Source organism: Macrosteles quadrilineatus, unplaced genomic scaffold, assembly GCF_028750875.1.
Source record: "Macrosteles quadrilineatus isolate MER2022 unplaced genomic scaffold, UCM_ALF_1.0 Scaffold_2__2_contigs__length_208266976, whole genome shotgun sequence".
In the NCBI taxonomy this organism is placed as follows: Eukaryota; Metazoa; Arthropoda; class Insecta; order Hemiptera; family Cicadellidae; genus Macrosteles; species Macrosteles quadrilineatus.
Genome location: NW_026542595.1, coordinates 173,326,389 through 173,343,223, shown reverse-complemented (window position 1 = coordinate 173,343,223; position 16,835 = coordinate 173,326,389). Strand labels below are relative to the sequence as shown.

The window sequence follows — 16,835 nt, the reverse complement described above, 5'->3', positions numbered from 1 at the left end:
AACATTTAAAACTGTATATATATAGTAAAAAATAAATAAACTGTTCCATCTTGTTGGGTTATTGACTGAACGGATTGACTGTAGTGTTTAGTATAATTCAATACATTTGTGATTATAAACCACCGCCGATTTGGCTAGGATGAGCCTTTTGAGGTTGGATTTGCGCCACTGTTTCTTTCTAATAAAACATTTAATTTAAAGTATTATTTGGCCTATCCTCTAATTCCAGGTTTCCTTCCACCTCCTTATGCAGATTAAAACTGTGTGAGATCTCCTTTCCACTGTGTGGTGAAAAAACTTTATAATTGATTAAAAAACTGTAGTTTTACAGTAGTTTTGTGCAAATCTTCGTTACATTATCTGCAATGGTAAAAAACTGCCTTCGCATTTTTTGAGGACCCTGTATACTGTATTACAAACGAAATATGCATCTGCAAACGTTACTCCTGTTTTATAAAATGTATTGTGAAATTGTGTTTATAGCAAATATAAGCCGTTTTCTGTTGACGATTTTCATGGATTTTAATGTATTAGTAGCCCATATAGTTTATTATTATTAGTATTATTATTATATCATTATCATCAATTGAGATTGGAACAAAGGCTGAATGTAGAATGGTGTGACATGATCTGTGTGACGTTTAACTGACTAGGTATCCCATTGAACAAAGTGATGAGGATTCAGACATCCTACTTCTTGATTATATAAGTAAATTTGCATTATTTTAACCTTATTAGCATTTGCTGATAACTTTGTATCTGATCAATTCCAGAGCCCTATCAGTAATTTCCCATAGAGCTACAAAACACCCACCTGCATACGTAGTCATAATCGTGCCCTCCAGTAATAAATACCGCTTCACATACCGCATACTTCACATGGCAAGTCCGAGACGCTCCTTATTACCGGGACCGGGTCAACCTGACTGGTAAATGGCGGGGGAGGGTCGGGGGGTGTGGTGAGTCATCGGTGTTGGAACGTGAGGAATTTGATTCATTCGAAAACCAGAGCGAGCGAAGCGCGTGAACGCGCCCGCGAACAGTCTCAAGTGTCCTCGGGAAATGTGGGATTTTCATCCCAGATTGGGATATTTTTGTAACTTGAGGGATGGGATGAAATCAATCTTCCAATTAAAGTTGTACCCTATACAAACTCATAGGAAAAATTGATAGTTAATTCAAAATGTATTAGTGGGAAATTTTGGAAGCTATGGGTCGATGACAGTTAATCATGCTTAAGACTGTGCCTTCTTCAGCCTTTCCTTGCATAAAGCCAATATTTTGTGAAATCAATACACCCCTGAAAAATATTTAGAAAAAATTGCATATTTTTTGTAATTCTGCCAATTATTTGCACTCTTCCCTTCGTATTTTTCGTATTTAATTTAAAATGACAGTCATCTGGCGTGGCCCGACGATAGAGTAATCTTTCAAGCAAATGGAAGGCACTATCAAATTGTATGAATCCATCTGTTACTAGTTATTATGTGTTTGAGTACGGCATGTGTGAAAATTCTTTGAACAGTTTTTCTCCACGAGCCATAATTTCTGGAAGCCTTGTTCGGATGAGTTCTGATGGCGAATTTGGAGGGACATTCCCCCGCGTATTGTGGCGGGCGGCACGACATGAGTCGCAAATATAATTGAAATTCCCACGGCCAAAATCGTGTAATCTACGATAACATTACTCATGTAAAGACCACAATGAGTGGGCGGTCAATGGCGAGTCTTGTATGAATCTTGGTTCTGCGAAGTTCCATTCATGGACCGTTGTGAATGAGTCTTAATGACGTCACTACCATCACGATACTACGAGACGAGCGTTCATTGGAGAAAATAATGAATCAGACCGTGGTATAGTGGATCTACGGGACAGATATTCCATACTACTCCTGATTCAGTTTTTACGGTACGTTACAAACGTTCTACCATAAACCGCTAAACCAGATATAACCATATAGGTATAAAACATGCCTTAGTAACAAGAAAACCCCCCGTAGCTTTTATAGTAATTCTTTTTAGTCCGGGTTTTATTATATGAAGAAAGTGTGTATATATTTTATTTCAGTAGGTGCTTGCACAGTTTCTTTCACAATCCCTAGTTCGTATAAAAATATTGCCAATTATTGTTGTGATAGCAATAATGTAATAGCATATTCTATAACTAGGGCCTAAAATGACTCTTTTCTACACGAGTTCAAGTTTAACTGAAACATGAGAAAACAACTGAAATACGAGCGAGAGTTGAAAATAGTCCCTGTGATGAACTATATTTTTCGTTATGGTGTGTAAGACACTCGAATTTTTAAGCTAATGATTCACAAAACGTAAATTTCGTTCATTGTTTAGCATAAATTAATAACCATAATATTTTCTTTTTGCTATAATTTTTAAACAGTGATTTTTTTATTCAGGTGCAAAATATATTCGCCAAAGACAATCATATTTAATTAGTGGATTTTTATCAATCTATCGCATCGTCGACACTTGAAACTTGAAACATAGCTCACAAATGGAAGACAATGCAATATTATATCATTTAATTTTCATATTTCCCTTGGGCTACGCCCCATGGGCTCGTTTTCAATAACTCGCTTTCTTGCAAATGTTGATACTTCCCGATGAGCTAGAGACTTGAAACTTGAAACATAGCTCACAAATGGATGAAAATGCAATATTATATCATTTAAGTTTCATATTTCCCTTGGGCTACGCCCCACGGGCTTGTTTTTATTAGCTCGCTTTCCTACAAATTTTGATATCAATTTTAAACGAAGTTGCCGATGAGCTAGAGACTTGAAATTTGAAACATAGCTCACAAATGGATGACAAGACAATGCAATATTATATCATTTAATTTTCATATTTTCCTTGGGCTACGCCCCATGGGCTTCCAAAATTTCCATGTTTACATTTTGAAAGAATGTAAATATATCAATTAATTTAAGTCAGCTGTAAATACTTAAATTTGACAGTTCGAAGAGCAGAGGTTAAGAGGTATAGGTTATGCTCCCAAGATATTCTTTATACAAACAAACATTTCAAAATAAAGATAAACAATCTGATAGCAGATATAAAGGTGTTTGTTATTAATGTCAATTGTTATTTATTTAGTATTCTATACAGTAAACAATAAATTTAATTAGATTGACATATTTATAGTTAGTAAGTAGGCCATACATTCAATCTAATACATAATTATATGAAAAGAAACTCAAATAAACCTTAGATTTCCCACATGCCTCTGTCTTAATCTGATATCTAATCTGATGCTAATCATGATCTTCTTTTAATACAAAAATGGTTTGACCAAAATGTTCTATCCTTAAATGTTTCAAAAACCAAATTCTTACCAATTTCACTAAGAGATACTACTGATTATAACTTGGAAAATATTTCAATTCACTCTTGTGGCAACTTTTTAAATAGATTTTGCTCTTGTGAGCAAATTGAGAAAGTAAATTCCTATAAATATTTAGGTGTGATTTTTGACAATCGTATGAAGTGGTCTGACCACATACATTTTTTAACCTCTAAATTACGTAAATATATATTTGCATTTAGGAAACTGCGTGACATATTAACAACACAGGAAATGAAGCTAGCATATTACGCCTATGTCCAGTCGTTACTTTCATTTGGCATTATCGTATGGGGCGGAGCTTTTCCCACTGTTTTAGAACCTCTCTTTGTCCTTCAGAAGTTGTTACTCAAAGTTTGTTTCAATAAGCCAATTCGATACCCCACTAACACATTATTTCGTGAACTATCCTTACTCAGTGTCAGACAGTTATTTATCAAATTTCTTTCAATTCATATTTTCAAGAACTTCGATTCTATTTTTAACCAAACATCACATTCTTATAATACCCGATATGCACAGAATGTTGGAATAACTACCTCCCATTTAGCCAAGTCTTACTCATTAACAAATTCCTCTTACATTTCTGAAGTTTTATATCGTAATGTTATCTCCCGTTGTAATTCTTATCATTTGTTCCATTCTCCATCGATTTCTATTTTCAAAAAATGCATCACTGGCTGTCTGATAGAGTGGGGTGTAGATGAATCAGAACTCCTAATCAAAGCAGAGTACAGGCAGACTTGACTCTACTTTATTCTCCCGTAATCTTTACTGAATAACTGAATTACTAACATCGAACATTCTTAACTACATATATTTATATGTATGTGCCCTCCGCCTTGCCTCATTCCTTAAATTGCTCATTCACCAATTTAGAATCAGAATAGTTTTACAATTATATTAAATCATTTGTTTTTAAGATTCTCTGAATATCTATGAATATAAATATTATTTATATTCATATTATTTTCCATTTTATTTATTTTTCCAACAAATACGTCAGTCACTGATAGCGACTGAGCCTACGCACAGGCTTCCAGCCCATGTAGGCTTATTTCCTTATGTTTAACATAGCTTCTCTGAGACCTTACATCCTTTGTTGTTATTATTAAGTTTATTTGTATTTTTATATTTAATTAGGTACCTATTTTTATCTATGCAATAGCAAGTAGGGTGTCTGTCCACTGGAAGTTATGTTATAATTTATATTCTGTATTATTTTTTGGAAATAAAGTATGTTTGATTTGATTTGATTTGATATAGATGCTTGAAATAGATTTAACATCCAAACGCATTAAAAACTAAAAAGTAGGAAATAATTTATAAATAAAAAACTTTTTTAAAACAAAACGATTTTTAACGCACTAAAAAGTAGAAAATAATTTACAAATATGTGGAGAGTATAAATACTTTTAAGATTTAAAACCAAACACGTGGGGTGCATGCAATAGATAATTTATAATTCTTCCGTTCACCTATTGAACTAATGTATTATTATCGATTGCATGCACCCCACGTTTTTGATTTTAAATCTTACAAGAATTTATACTCTACACATATTTATAAATTATTTTCTACTTTTTAGTGCATTTAAAAACGTTTTGTTTTAAAAAGGTTTTTTATTTATAAATTATTCATAATGATTTTACTAAAGGGATAAGCCCTTTGAGTTCCAATGTTATTCTTATGGACATTCAAATTTTACCAAAAGTAATAATAACTTGAATAGTTTAATCAATATATTCTTAAGTGACAAAATTTAAATAGTTACAAGGATTGTTTTTTACAATTATTATGTAGTTGACGTTTGTAATGTAATATATTTTTGCCGACTGCATTAACAGAGTTGTTATAATCTCTCTATGGCTCGTATAGCCCCGCAGCGTATCCGCAAAAACAAACGTTTTTTCTTAATTATGACCAAAAAAATATGTTTTTAGTTGATATATTTAAAATGGCATACTGTTACAAGTGAAATAATTAGCTTAGTCCCAAAAGCTCAAACTGATAATTAACATACAGTACAATGTTTGTAAGTTTCAAATACATTTAATTAAAGCCTACCTCTAATAAGCTACTTGCAAATTTTGTTCGTATTAAACATTGAAATATTCGTGTAGGTGTGCAGATTTGTAAACTGACTTTAAATTTTTTATTCAAGCCATAATATCAGTTATATCAATTAAAGATGGGGGCACCACTATGTGCGTATTTTAACGTATTTTTAGCGCATCTTTTTTAGTGTAGGATGAATGGCGCGATCTTGTAGTCTTGCTGACTAAGGCCGACATGTTCCTTAGACACAGCTATTAATTAATTAGTCCATGAGCCAAACCTAAAAATGACCTTAATTGGTACCACCTGGGGTGGCAAGTGCTATCAATGTTTTTCTTGCATATTTTTATGTGTAGATCAAGAATATATGTGATAGCAATGCATAAGTAGTAGCTTTATGTACAAAAAAGTAGGTTTTATATGATAAAATTGAATTTTTTTCTTTAAAAATGTAATTTTGTCTCATACATTGGTAAGAAGACACCAGTCAAGGTAGCACGTGCTATCAATGTTTTTCTTGTATAGTTTTATGTGTAGATCAAGAATATATGTGATAGCAATGCATAAGTAGTAGCTTTATGTACAAAAAAAGTGGGTTTTATATAACAAAATTGAATTTTTTCTCAAAAAATTGTATTTTGTCTCATTTGTGGGAAGGTACCAGTCATGGTGGCACATGCTATCATTGTTTTTCTTGTATAGTTTTATGTGTAGATCAAGAATATATGTGATAGCAATACATAAGTAGTAGCTTTATGTAAAAAAGTAGGTTTTTATATAACAAAATTGAATTTTTCTCAAAAAATTGAATTTTGTCTCATTTATTTGTAAGAAGGTACCAGTCAAGGTGGCATGTGCTATCAATGTTTTTCTTGTATAGCTTTATGTGTAGATCAAGAATATATGTGATAGCATTACATAAGTAGTAGCTTTTATGTACAAAAGTAGGTTTTTATATAACAAAATTGAATTTAAAAAAAAAATTGAATTTTGTCTCATATTTTTGTAAGAAGTTACCAGTCAAGGTGGCACGTGCAATCCATGTTTTTTTGTATGGTTTTATGTTTACATTAAGGTGATAGCAATGCATAAGTAGTAGCTTTATATAAAAAATAGGTTTTCATATTTTAAAAAGGATTTTTTTTCTCAACAAATTTAAATTTTCTGATAAATTTGTTAAAAGGTCCCAGTCAAAGTGGCGGCACGTGCTATCAAAGTTTTTCTTGTATGTTTTTTTATTGAGTTTTGTATGTAGATCATAAACTTACATTATAGCATTATCCATGTAGAAGCTTTTTCTTAAAGAAATCATTTTAAATTTGAAAATATCAAAACTTTTGTTTGAACAACATGTTTTTGGCATGAAGATTGATAAAAAACGTTCCAATGAAAATTGTTTTAATGTAAATGTTGTTCTTTTGTCCAATATCTAAAACAAAGCATATTTATTTTTGTCCGTATGTCTTACTATTTATTCGCTATATGGACTGGAGTGCGTTCTGGCTCCATGCTTCAAAACATCAAGTGCGTCTCAAATGAGCCCGTCCAGTCTAGCACCAAATTAACATACCTATTGATATTTGTAATATATATATATTGTATATTATATTTATATAATTATAATGTTATGGCATTATATAGGGTATAACTGGTAAAGAACACAAGATTATAGATATTGAATTCTTTAATTATTTCTTTAATGAATATGTCAGTGTATGCCCTTTACAGGTGTTTGGGTTAGAAATAAAGTAGTTTTAGTAATTTAATAAAACAGTTCCTCACATTCTTCTTCTGTAACTTTATCTTCATCGTCGTCAGGTTGGTTTGTGCAAGTTGCCAATTTACAAAGCTGAGTGCACTTCAAGCCATTTGCTATGCAGGGACATTGGTCTTCTTTGAAAATTCTTTTGCAATCACAAGATATCATTTCAATGACCGCTTGAGGTGCTGGAAGTCCTTCCATCCAATCAATCCCTTTTTCGTCTCCTTCGTTTGTCTCCTTCACTAACCACCCATGCCCAATAGGACTTGGAATTTCATCAGTTTTCATACAGTTTTTCCAAACTGCAGTCTGGTATTTGCCAATTGGCCCGTCGAGTGTGTTTTAAAAGGCAGTCGTCACATGGTGGTAGCTGATGGGGATCAACTTCACCCTTCTTAGAACAAAACATTTTATATCTATACTGGTTTACTTTATTGGTTTCCTGTTAGTCTCCATAAAGTTTACACACAAACCTTTGTAGGCAATTGAACAATTCATCTGGAACAACCCAGTTAGTTCCCAGTTCTTGAAATATTTTCTGACATTCTTTGTTCCTTCGAACCATCTTCAGTGCTGCAATATTGCCTTTACTTGTGCCTTAATTTGTATTTTCAAATTTAAAATAATATTGTAAGAAAATCCTACTACAAAGATAATGCTACAATGTTAATTTAAGATCTACATACAAAAAAAAATAAAAAAAACGTTGATAGTACGTGCCTCCATGAATGGTACCTTTTTACAAATGTATGAGGAAAATATTCAATTTTGTTATATAAAACCCACTTTTTTGTACATAAAGCTACTACTTACGCATTGCTATCACATATATTCTTGATCTACACATAAAACTATACAAGAAAAACATTGATAGCACTTGCCACCTTGACTGGTGTCTTCTTACCAATGTATGAGACAAAATTAAATTTTTTGAGAAAAAATTCAATTTTGTAATATAAAACCTACTTTTTGTACATAAAGCTACTACTTATGCATTGCTATCACATATATTCTTGATCTACACATAAAACTATACAAGAAAAACATTGATAGCACGTGCCACCTTGACTGGTGTCTTCTTACCAATGTATGAGACAAAATTAAATTTTTGAGAATGAATTTAATTTTGTTATATAAAACCTACTTTTTGTACATAAAGCTACTACTTATGCATTGCTATCACATATATTCTTTATCTACACATAAAACTATATAAAAAAAACATTGATAGCATGTGCCACCTTGACTGGTACCTTCTTACAAATGAGACAAAATTAAATTTTGAGGGAAAATATTCAATTTTGTTATATAAAACCCACTTTTTTGTACATAAAGCTACTACTTACGCATTGCTATCACATATATTCTTGATCTACACATAAAACTAAACAAGAAAAACATTGATAGCACGTGCCACCTTGACTGGTGTCTTCTTACCAATGTATGAGACAAAATTAAATTTTTGAGAAAGAATTTAATTTTGTTATATAAAACCTACTTTTTGTACATAAAGCTACTACTTATGCATTGCTATCACATATATTCTTTATCTACACATAAAACTTTATAAAAAAAACATTGATAGCATGTGCCACCTTGACTGGTACCTTCTTACAAATGAGACAAAATACAATTTTTTTAGAAAAAATTCAATTTTGTTATATAAAACCCACTTTTTTGTATATAAAGCTACTACTTATGCATTGCTATCACATATATTCTTTATCTACACATAAAACTATACAAGAAAAACATTGATAGCACGTGCCACCTTGACTGGTGTCTTCTTACCAATGTAAAAGACAAAATTAAATTTTTTGAGAAAAAATTCAATTTTGTAATATAAAACCTACTTTTTGTACATAAAGCTACTACTTATGCATTGCTATCACATATATTCTTGATCTACACGTAAAACTATACAAGAAAAACATTGATAGCACTTGCCACCCCAGGTGGTACCAAAATATCAATTGGCTCATGGACTAAATAGCCCATACAGCCAATGACAACTAGGGACCTACGGTTTTATAGTGGAATCCGAACCACATTTTTGCCTTGTAATTAACGAATTAGTCTAATTATCAGGATAGTACTGCGGATAGTCGTAGTACTCACTAGTGCGGACGTTAATCCACACCAGGGAGCATCGCATCCACAGTGCATCTCTATAAATATCCACAATTCGTGACCTACTAGTAGCTGGATTACAGGACGATAATGCCAAACCTGTATTGCATGCTTGTATATAGTTTGGTTACAATACAATTTATAATTTCAAGTTCATGTTTTATATACTTATCCACTAAAACAATCCAGCTCTTTTGTTTAGCTTTGATGTATGAGAGTCGTTGTTTTCTTAAAAAAAAAAAATTAAAAATGTGTTTGGTAATGTATCATACCATATTCCTCTTACTTAAACAACACTCTTTCTTAGAAGGTAAGTTTTATATTATCAATTTCTATATTCATATTGATACTGTAAAAATATGTTGGCTGGATACAAAAACTAATTAAGTGAAGTATGGGTGGATAATGTTTATGTGAATGCAATATAAGAATTAGAAACAGGTAATGTATTGATTATTTTATTTTTTGTGGTGTATTTTATTGCCAGGAAATTTTAAAGGTTTAGTGAGCAAAGCTAAAACCAAGTCAAGCCAGAAACTTCAAAACTCAAATAATACATTATTGTTTTCAAGTATTACACGTTGGAATGTTAAATAAAATAGCTCGTTATTTCACATTGTCCAGACGAAAGAGGAACCGGGGACTGTTTGTAAGGTGAAATGTACATGTTTGTAATAGGAAAAGTGATTTTTTAATGGATGCCACAACTATAGTCTTTGACCGACAGCCATGTTTTCGTTTAGGCACATCACTAGTGTGAAAAAAAGGTAACTTTACACCTACAAGCAGGGGCTGATTTACGATTGTGTGGACCGCGATTCGCGCAATGTTACGGCGCGTAGCTGTTGTCAGACCGCCACATCCGCACTGTTTGTACCGAAATGTTAACACTAATTTCGGTACCGGTACCACCGGTACTTTCTTAAGAACCGGAGTTATCGAGAATCGTCTTAAGGTACCGAAACATTGCTGACGGTAATTTTTGATTAATAAACCTCAAAATTTGATATTACATTCCTTTTAGTAAAAAAATCTACAAGCTTTAAATTTATAGACAAATTTACTCTACATTGAATTGAACTTATCTCCAAGTCTACTCACCAGAAGGAACCAAAACCATCTCATCCTGAGACTCTTCTTTGTCCTCGCTATTCACACTGTCCAAATCCTGGAGCACCATTGACGGCGTCCCCACAAGAGAGTCCGAGGACAACATCATATTACCTAACTCAGTCAAAGACACTTCCGACTCCGCAGAAGGACTTGTGGCTTCCCTGAAGGACCGGTATCCTTCAGGGCTCGTAGGATCGTCTGACCCGTAAGGACTTTGCAGACTTAAAGTTCTGTAGTCGTTCTGAGTTTCCGGGAGTGATCTGTAACCACTCTCCTCGGACCAACCCCTCTGCACCCGTACGACTCCCCCACTGGACACCCCCGACACGACCATCTCGGTCACGGCACTCTCTGGAGTCGCTGGAATTCCTGGAGTTTCTGGAACACCTGGAGTATCCGTCCTTTCGTACACTAAAGGTTCACACGAAGCTTCTAGCAATCCTTCCAAACCTGGGATCATCCAAGAGTAATCCTCCATCTTTCCCATTCTTAGATTGTCCACTTCGGAAGCTTTTGATGAAAGTTTTGTCACTTACATTGAACTTGTTTAGTATTCTGTGCAGTCCATCTTATCCTTCTAGGTTTACCTAGAATAAAGTTAATTGCTTATTATTCTTGCAAAAAAATAGTTCGGTTCAATGGTTCTGTTACTAGCATCTTTAACATAAAATCAAAACAAATGGAAGAAATTCCAATCACATTTTTTATTAGTGTGGAGTAAAAAGAAGTTTGTATAGTACATATTTTTGGCCGAGTTTTTGACCACTGGGCGTTCTCTCTAGGTTACATAAAATAATGACTTTAAAATACAATTAGTTTATTGAGAAAATATTATTTTCACATTTACTAAAAGAAGTTTTCAAATAAGAATTTGGATGCTTTATAATTGTTTAATGTAATGGGTTAGTTTCTTCCCATCTTCCATGTATGAGAGAATTCATTACGGCTTTTAATTCTATTTTTCACCGTGTACTCCTCGAACATTTTTCACTAAACAGTGAAGTTTGGTAAACCATTACGACTGTAAGGAAACTACTAATGCGTAGTATGTATTTGAATGCTAAAACATGACGGATGGCTTTAAAATGCATACTATGTGAACCACTTTTTGACACTTGCGATTTAATTGAGCTTTCTGAGGTGGCAAAGATTATTCTGGACTAAAAGTATAAACCATTTATACATATTTAATCTATTCATATTGTAGGCCTACTGTATGCAAATAAATAACGGGCTTACTGTAGGCCTGTCCTACTAATAATAATTACAACAGTTTGTTTGCATATCCTTTTATACATTCTTATTGAAATGAAATGGTGTAAAAGAAATCTCTTTTAAAATGTGCTTGTTTATTTCTGGGGTGAATTTTATCAGGAGCTACTTGGAAATTTGCATTTACTCGGAACAAAAAATATTAGACCCAAATAAAAAACTAATAAGTATAAAATAAATCAATATAATTTTATCAAACTACTTTCCTAGATCAGTAAAGATGTAAGTTTAAAAAAATCATTATTTGATTTAATTAATTTAGCTATACGTTAAGTTCTATGACCATAAAACAAGTTTTTAAACTAAAAGTGTTAACGATATTTTCATATGGGATTTCCCTCAACTTTATTTTTATCTGGGTGTTTGTAAACAATGAACCCAAACTGTTCTAAAGTCTATTCAGGTGCAAATACACCAACTTTCGTGAATATACATATTCATCCATTGAAATGAATAGCGGTGATATTTTATACTGATTCACTCTCAAGGCCATGTTGTTGATGGGCTTCAAAATATATATTAACCTACATTTTGAGTTTTAGCAGTGCATTTCTCTCATGTTGTTCCATTTTTACTCTCCTGAGTAATACAGTGATTGAATGCTCATAAATTGACTTAAAACTAGGGATGTGTGTAACTACTATACTATAGTTACACTACCTCTAACTTCTAAATTTAATATTACTTTCCTTTTATTAAAAAATTGAACACGTTAACTTTAGATGATAACTTCTATATCTTCAAGATACAGTATGTCGCGTCTTTATCTTGGATTCTGTTTTTTTTATATATATAAAAGAAATTAAGAAATAGCTACATAAATCTGCTCCTCAGGTAACCATTCATAACTACCCCCTCGGAAAATTGTTGGGTGGAGCAATGGATGGGGATGTTTGGAGTCTCGAAAACCATCGGTACCAACTGCCTCCCAGCTAATGCAAAGTGAGTTTGGTTTTTCTGTTGGTATAATTTCCATCTTTAGCAAGGTTTGTGTTCTGATCTTGTTATGTTATAGATACTTTTTCACCTAAAACGGTATCAGTTTCCAGATCATGAAACTTATTTTTTCAATTCCTTAATTATATGAATAATAATGACTAAGCTCCTTGACTTAAGCTTTGTACGTTATCGATATTCTTTGTTTTAATTTCGCTCATTTCTGTCTTCATTAATATAGACTATTTTACAGTAGGCCTACATTATTCTGTACATTACATTATACATTGTATCATACATTGTGCAATACAATATACTGTGGTTTTGCAGCATGACGCATTTTCTCTGGCAACCAGTTAAGCAAGCCATGCTTAATTTTCAAATTAGGTTCTAGCACAGAATAAAGTCGAGTCACTCTCTTTTATTGAGTGGCTCTAGTTCTTTGGTGACTGTATTAATAAAGGCGTTTCTATTGTGGGAATTTCTTACATTATTTTCCTATTAGAGCGCACAACAACTCTTTTAAATGGGGAAATCGAACAAGCTGTTTTTTTTTGTATATTTTTTTTTTTTTTTAGATAATGTTACAATTATTTATGAAAATTATTAAGTGCAAGTCTGTATTTTTTTATATGAGTCTAGTTTTAATTTTGTGCTGAGAATAGATCTGTAAACATTCGATCATAGATAGCTTAGTGCCGATTGGTGATCGCACAAACTGTCTATTCTAATAAATAAGTACTGTGGAAGTGTCAGAAAATCCACCCTAAAAAGGTCTAACCTAAGGTGGTTACTGTTTATTGTGTGCATTTCACAATACAGTAATTTGTTTAACAACATAAACATTAAAAATTCATATTTATGCATTCATTTTCAATGAAAATGATTATTATGTACAGTAAATTAATTTAAATGTTGAATAACTAATTATCTTTTTGATCAAATGTTTATATTTATTTCTCTTGAACCACTACTACATCAAAACTGTATCTGTTATCTCCTTTATTATATTATGTATAAACAAATACACCAAACATGCATACAATAACCTTTTATAACATTGTTACCTTGAACACGAAGTATGGAGTAGTATATTCTAAAGTTATAAGAAATAAAACTTATTTCTACATGCTTAGTTTAAAAGAATTAGAATGTTGGACTTACGGATGTCTTGTTTTGACTTTAGACGAATTTACTATAGTTTAAATATTTGTTCCAATCGCGAATAGTTTAGTTTTAACAAACGCAATTTAAATATTGAAATAATTTTGTGTGATAAAGTCTAAACTGTTATTTTTACTTATTACATAATACTCTTCAACGTTTCACTATAACCTACCGAAATGGTATTAACAAAATACCATTGGCGTTGTGTTTTTTAACATTATAATATTTTTAAATAATTTTTCAAACTACAAATTAGCAATTTTAGAATGACGTTATTTTTTTATTTTTTTTTAGTGTTAAATTTAATATATGTATAATTTTAAGACCTTTTTAAAAATCCTAAAGACAATTATTTTGCGATAAACTGAATTACTTGCTGGTATGTGTTGCTATACTAATTTGTCAGTTTACGGACTACATATTACCATGGCCTTTTAATGACTAAACATTGTTAACTCATGTAAGCAAAAATCTTTATTTATTCTAAACTCCTCATTCAATAACAAAAAAACAGCCAATATAAATACTTAACGTAGTAATATAAATACATAACAATGTATTAATGCATATAAAACTTTAAGATAACACTATCAAAATCAATTTATAAACTGAAAGATAGACTTCGGAGTGAAATTAAAGTTTGATATGTATTACGGGCGCTTAAAGATAATACATAGGCTTATTTAAGTAATTCCACAATTCCAATAAAAAGAAACATTTTAAATCATGAAATAAATAAATTGTACGGTAGTATTAAATGTAGTAAAATTGTCGATAAAACAAAATTTGATACAAACAAGAGGTAAATTGATAGGCCCCCACATAAATTTTTTTCATAGAACTTTTTAATAGCAGTTATCAATACTGTTATTTTGTCGAAATTGTGTATATACTAAAAATTAAACTATACACCGCCCAAGGATGCTTTTGAATTTATTGTAATTTTCCTTATATAGGCTATATTTTATCATTACTAAACTCGCCTGAATTAGAGGTTTCAAAGAGCAGTCTATAGCAAAGCCCTTAATGAATTAACAATATGAATATTGATTAATTACAATTAATTATTTGTTGGCTTTTTATTCACGCTGATGACCAATAAGTAATATTGGTGTACGTACAGTTCTTGATCATATGGCAATGTTAATTAATCTCAACTTCAATCAAGTTTGAAATTCCAATAAATATATGGTTAAATAAATAAATCAGTTAAAATAAGTAAAGTTCAATAACGTCTGAACAAAGTGATCAAGTAAATTACGTTAAGGACTATGTACAAAACATAGCCTATCAATTGCTGCTCCTATTGGAAGGTAAAAACAAATATGTACTCCCATATAAAAAATAGACTTTAGGCTTTATAGTTAAAGTGAATGTTTATATATGTATTAACTTTAGTAATTTACAATTTCTCATAAAAATTTTAAGATTAGGCTATTTTCTTTTGTAACCTCATTGCTTATTAGATCAATACTAAAAAAAAAACTAAAAACTAAACTAAAAAGCAATTCGCATCATGCTAAAACTAAAATCAAAAGAATCCGCTAAAGAGCACTTTAAAGAAATAGGAATTATGACTTTTTTTAGCTTATACATTTATCAAATAGCCCTTTATGTTAAATCAAACTATGAAAGATTGCCAAAATTGAACTCTTTTCATATGTATTCAACCAGAAAAGGTAATGAATTGGCATTTGACAGACACAATTTATCGGTTTACGAAAAAATCCCATCTTATAGGTAGTGGTGTTAAATATTTCAATAGCTTGCCTGACAATTTAAAAAATATAACTAATTTTAATTCATTTAAAAATGTTTGAAATTATTTCTCACCAACAGACCCTTGTATAAATTAGAAGATTTTTTCCAACTTCCTGAAATTAGATTTTTTTGATAGTAACAATATTCTCTGTAAGTAGTCTTAAGTTTAATATTGTGTTTTTATAACTGACTCCATTCTGTACAAAATGTGCAATATGAATAAAGTTATTTTGATTGATTGATTGAATACAGTGGTTGAAGAACAAATTTTATAACAACTACATACCTAAAATTAATAAAATAAAAACCCTAAATAACTAATAAATTGTATATTTTAAAAAATGCGATAAATGTTTTTTTACATTCCACAAACATTAAAACTAAAACATTAAAATAATTACCTTATCCAACGAAACCATGGCAAATTTTCAAACATTTTGATGTCACAACACAAACATAAACATAAACAAACAAAAATACATAAACAGAGGGTGTTATGAGGTTGGCGTATAGAGGTTGACTGAGAAGATTGTGTAGGCCGGTGGTGACTAGGAGGTTCCTGGTATTGGTGACGATGATTGCGAGTGGTAGAGGAGTAGAGGAGTAGAGGGGTACCTCTGATGGTCCCTCCTACCGGGTCTGGCCTTACAAAAAACTATTTAAAACAATGGTTGATTATTGAAAAGTAAACAAATGTTGTGAATAAGTCACACAACTATTGAAGATCTAACTTTGCTGTTTTACTCCTCAATGGTACTCTCATATAGATTTGCAATTCATATATGAATAAACATATGTTATTTAAGGAATTGTGTTGATTTTTCATCACGATAAAAAAAGGGTTGCACTATTTATGGGTTGACCATTAAAAAAGTGGTCGATTGTTGAACAAGTAAATAACGAATTTTCATTAGTTCACGAAATGAAAAAAAGGTTTTCACAACTTTTTAATGAACCTTTAAATGTCTTCTTATCACAAAAATGGACTCCACAGGATTTTAAGACCTGGCAAAGTAAATTAGCTAACATGTTATCTGAGTCGTCTCCTATCAAATCTGTGATATTTTCCTAAACAATTTATCTTAAACCTGATTGTGTAGTTGCATCTTTTTCTTGCTTATTTTGACTCCAAGTCCATACAAATGTACAAGCCATAAAGTAATAGTCTGGCGTAGGCATATATTGAGTAATTTCCTAATAGTACTCTATTACTGAAAATTATAACCACTTTTTTATTAGTTTAAAAAATAATATCATTCATAGAATTCGAATGAC

The 16,835-nt window shown here is 31.5% G+C and overlaps 2 protein-coding genes across 2 annotated transcripts in view; both read right to left on the bottom strand.

Annotated features, from left to right (window-relative positions):
- LOC128985150 (DNA-binding protein D-ETS-6-like) overlaps nucleotides 1–10,929 on the bottom strand; it is a 40,451-nt gene extending 29,522 nt beyond the window's left edge. The window contains exon 1 of the mRNA XM_054404532.1: nucleotides 10,413–10,929. Within this exon, the coding sequence (XP_054260507.1) occupies nucleotides 10,413–10,911 (499 nt within the window). The 5' untranslated portion in view covers nucleotides 10,912–10,929. The remainder of the gene's footprint in view (nucleotides 1–10,412) is intronic.
- A 4,945-nt stretch (nucleotides 10,930–15,874) lies between these two features.
- LOC128984680 (trafficking protein particle complex subunit 4) overlaps nucleotides 15,875–16,835 on the bottom strand; it is a 66,108-nt gene continuing 65,147 nt past the window's right edge. The window contains exon 5 of the mRNA XM_054404018.1: nucleotides 15,875–16,199. The gene's annotated coding sequence lies outside the window, so the exon portion shown is untranslated. The remainder of the gene's footprint in view (nucleotides 16,200–16,835) is intronic.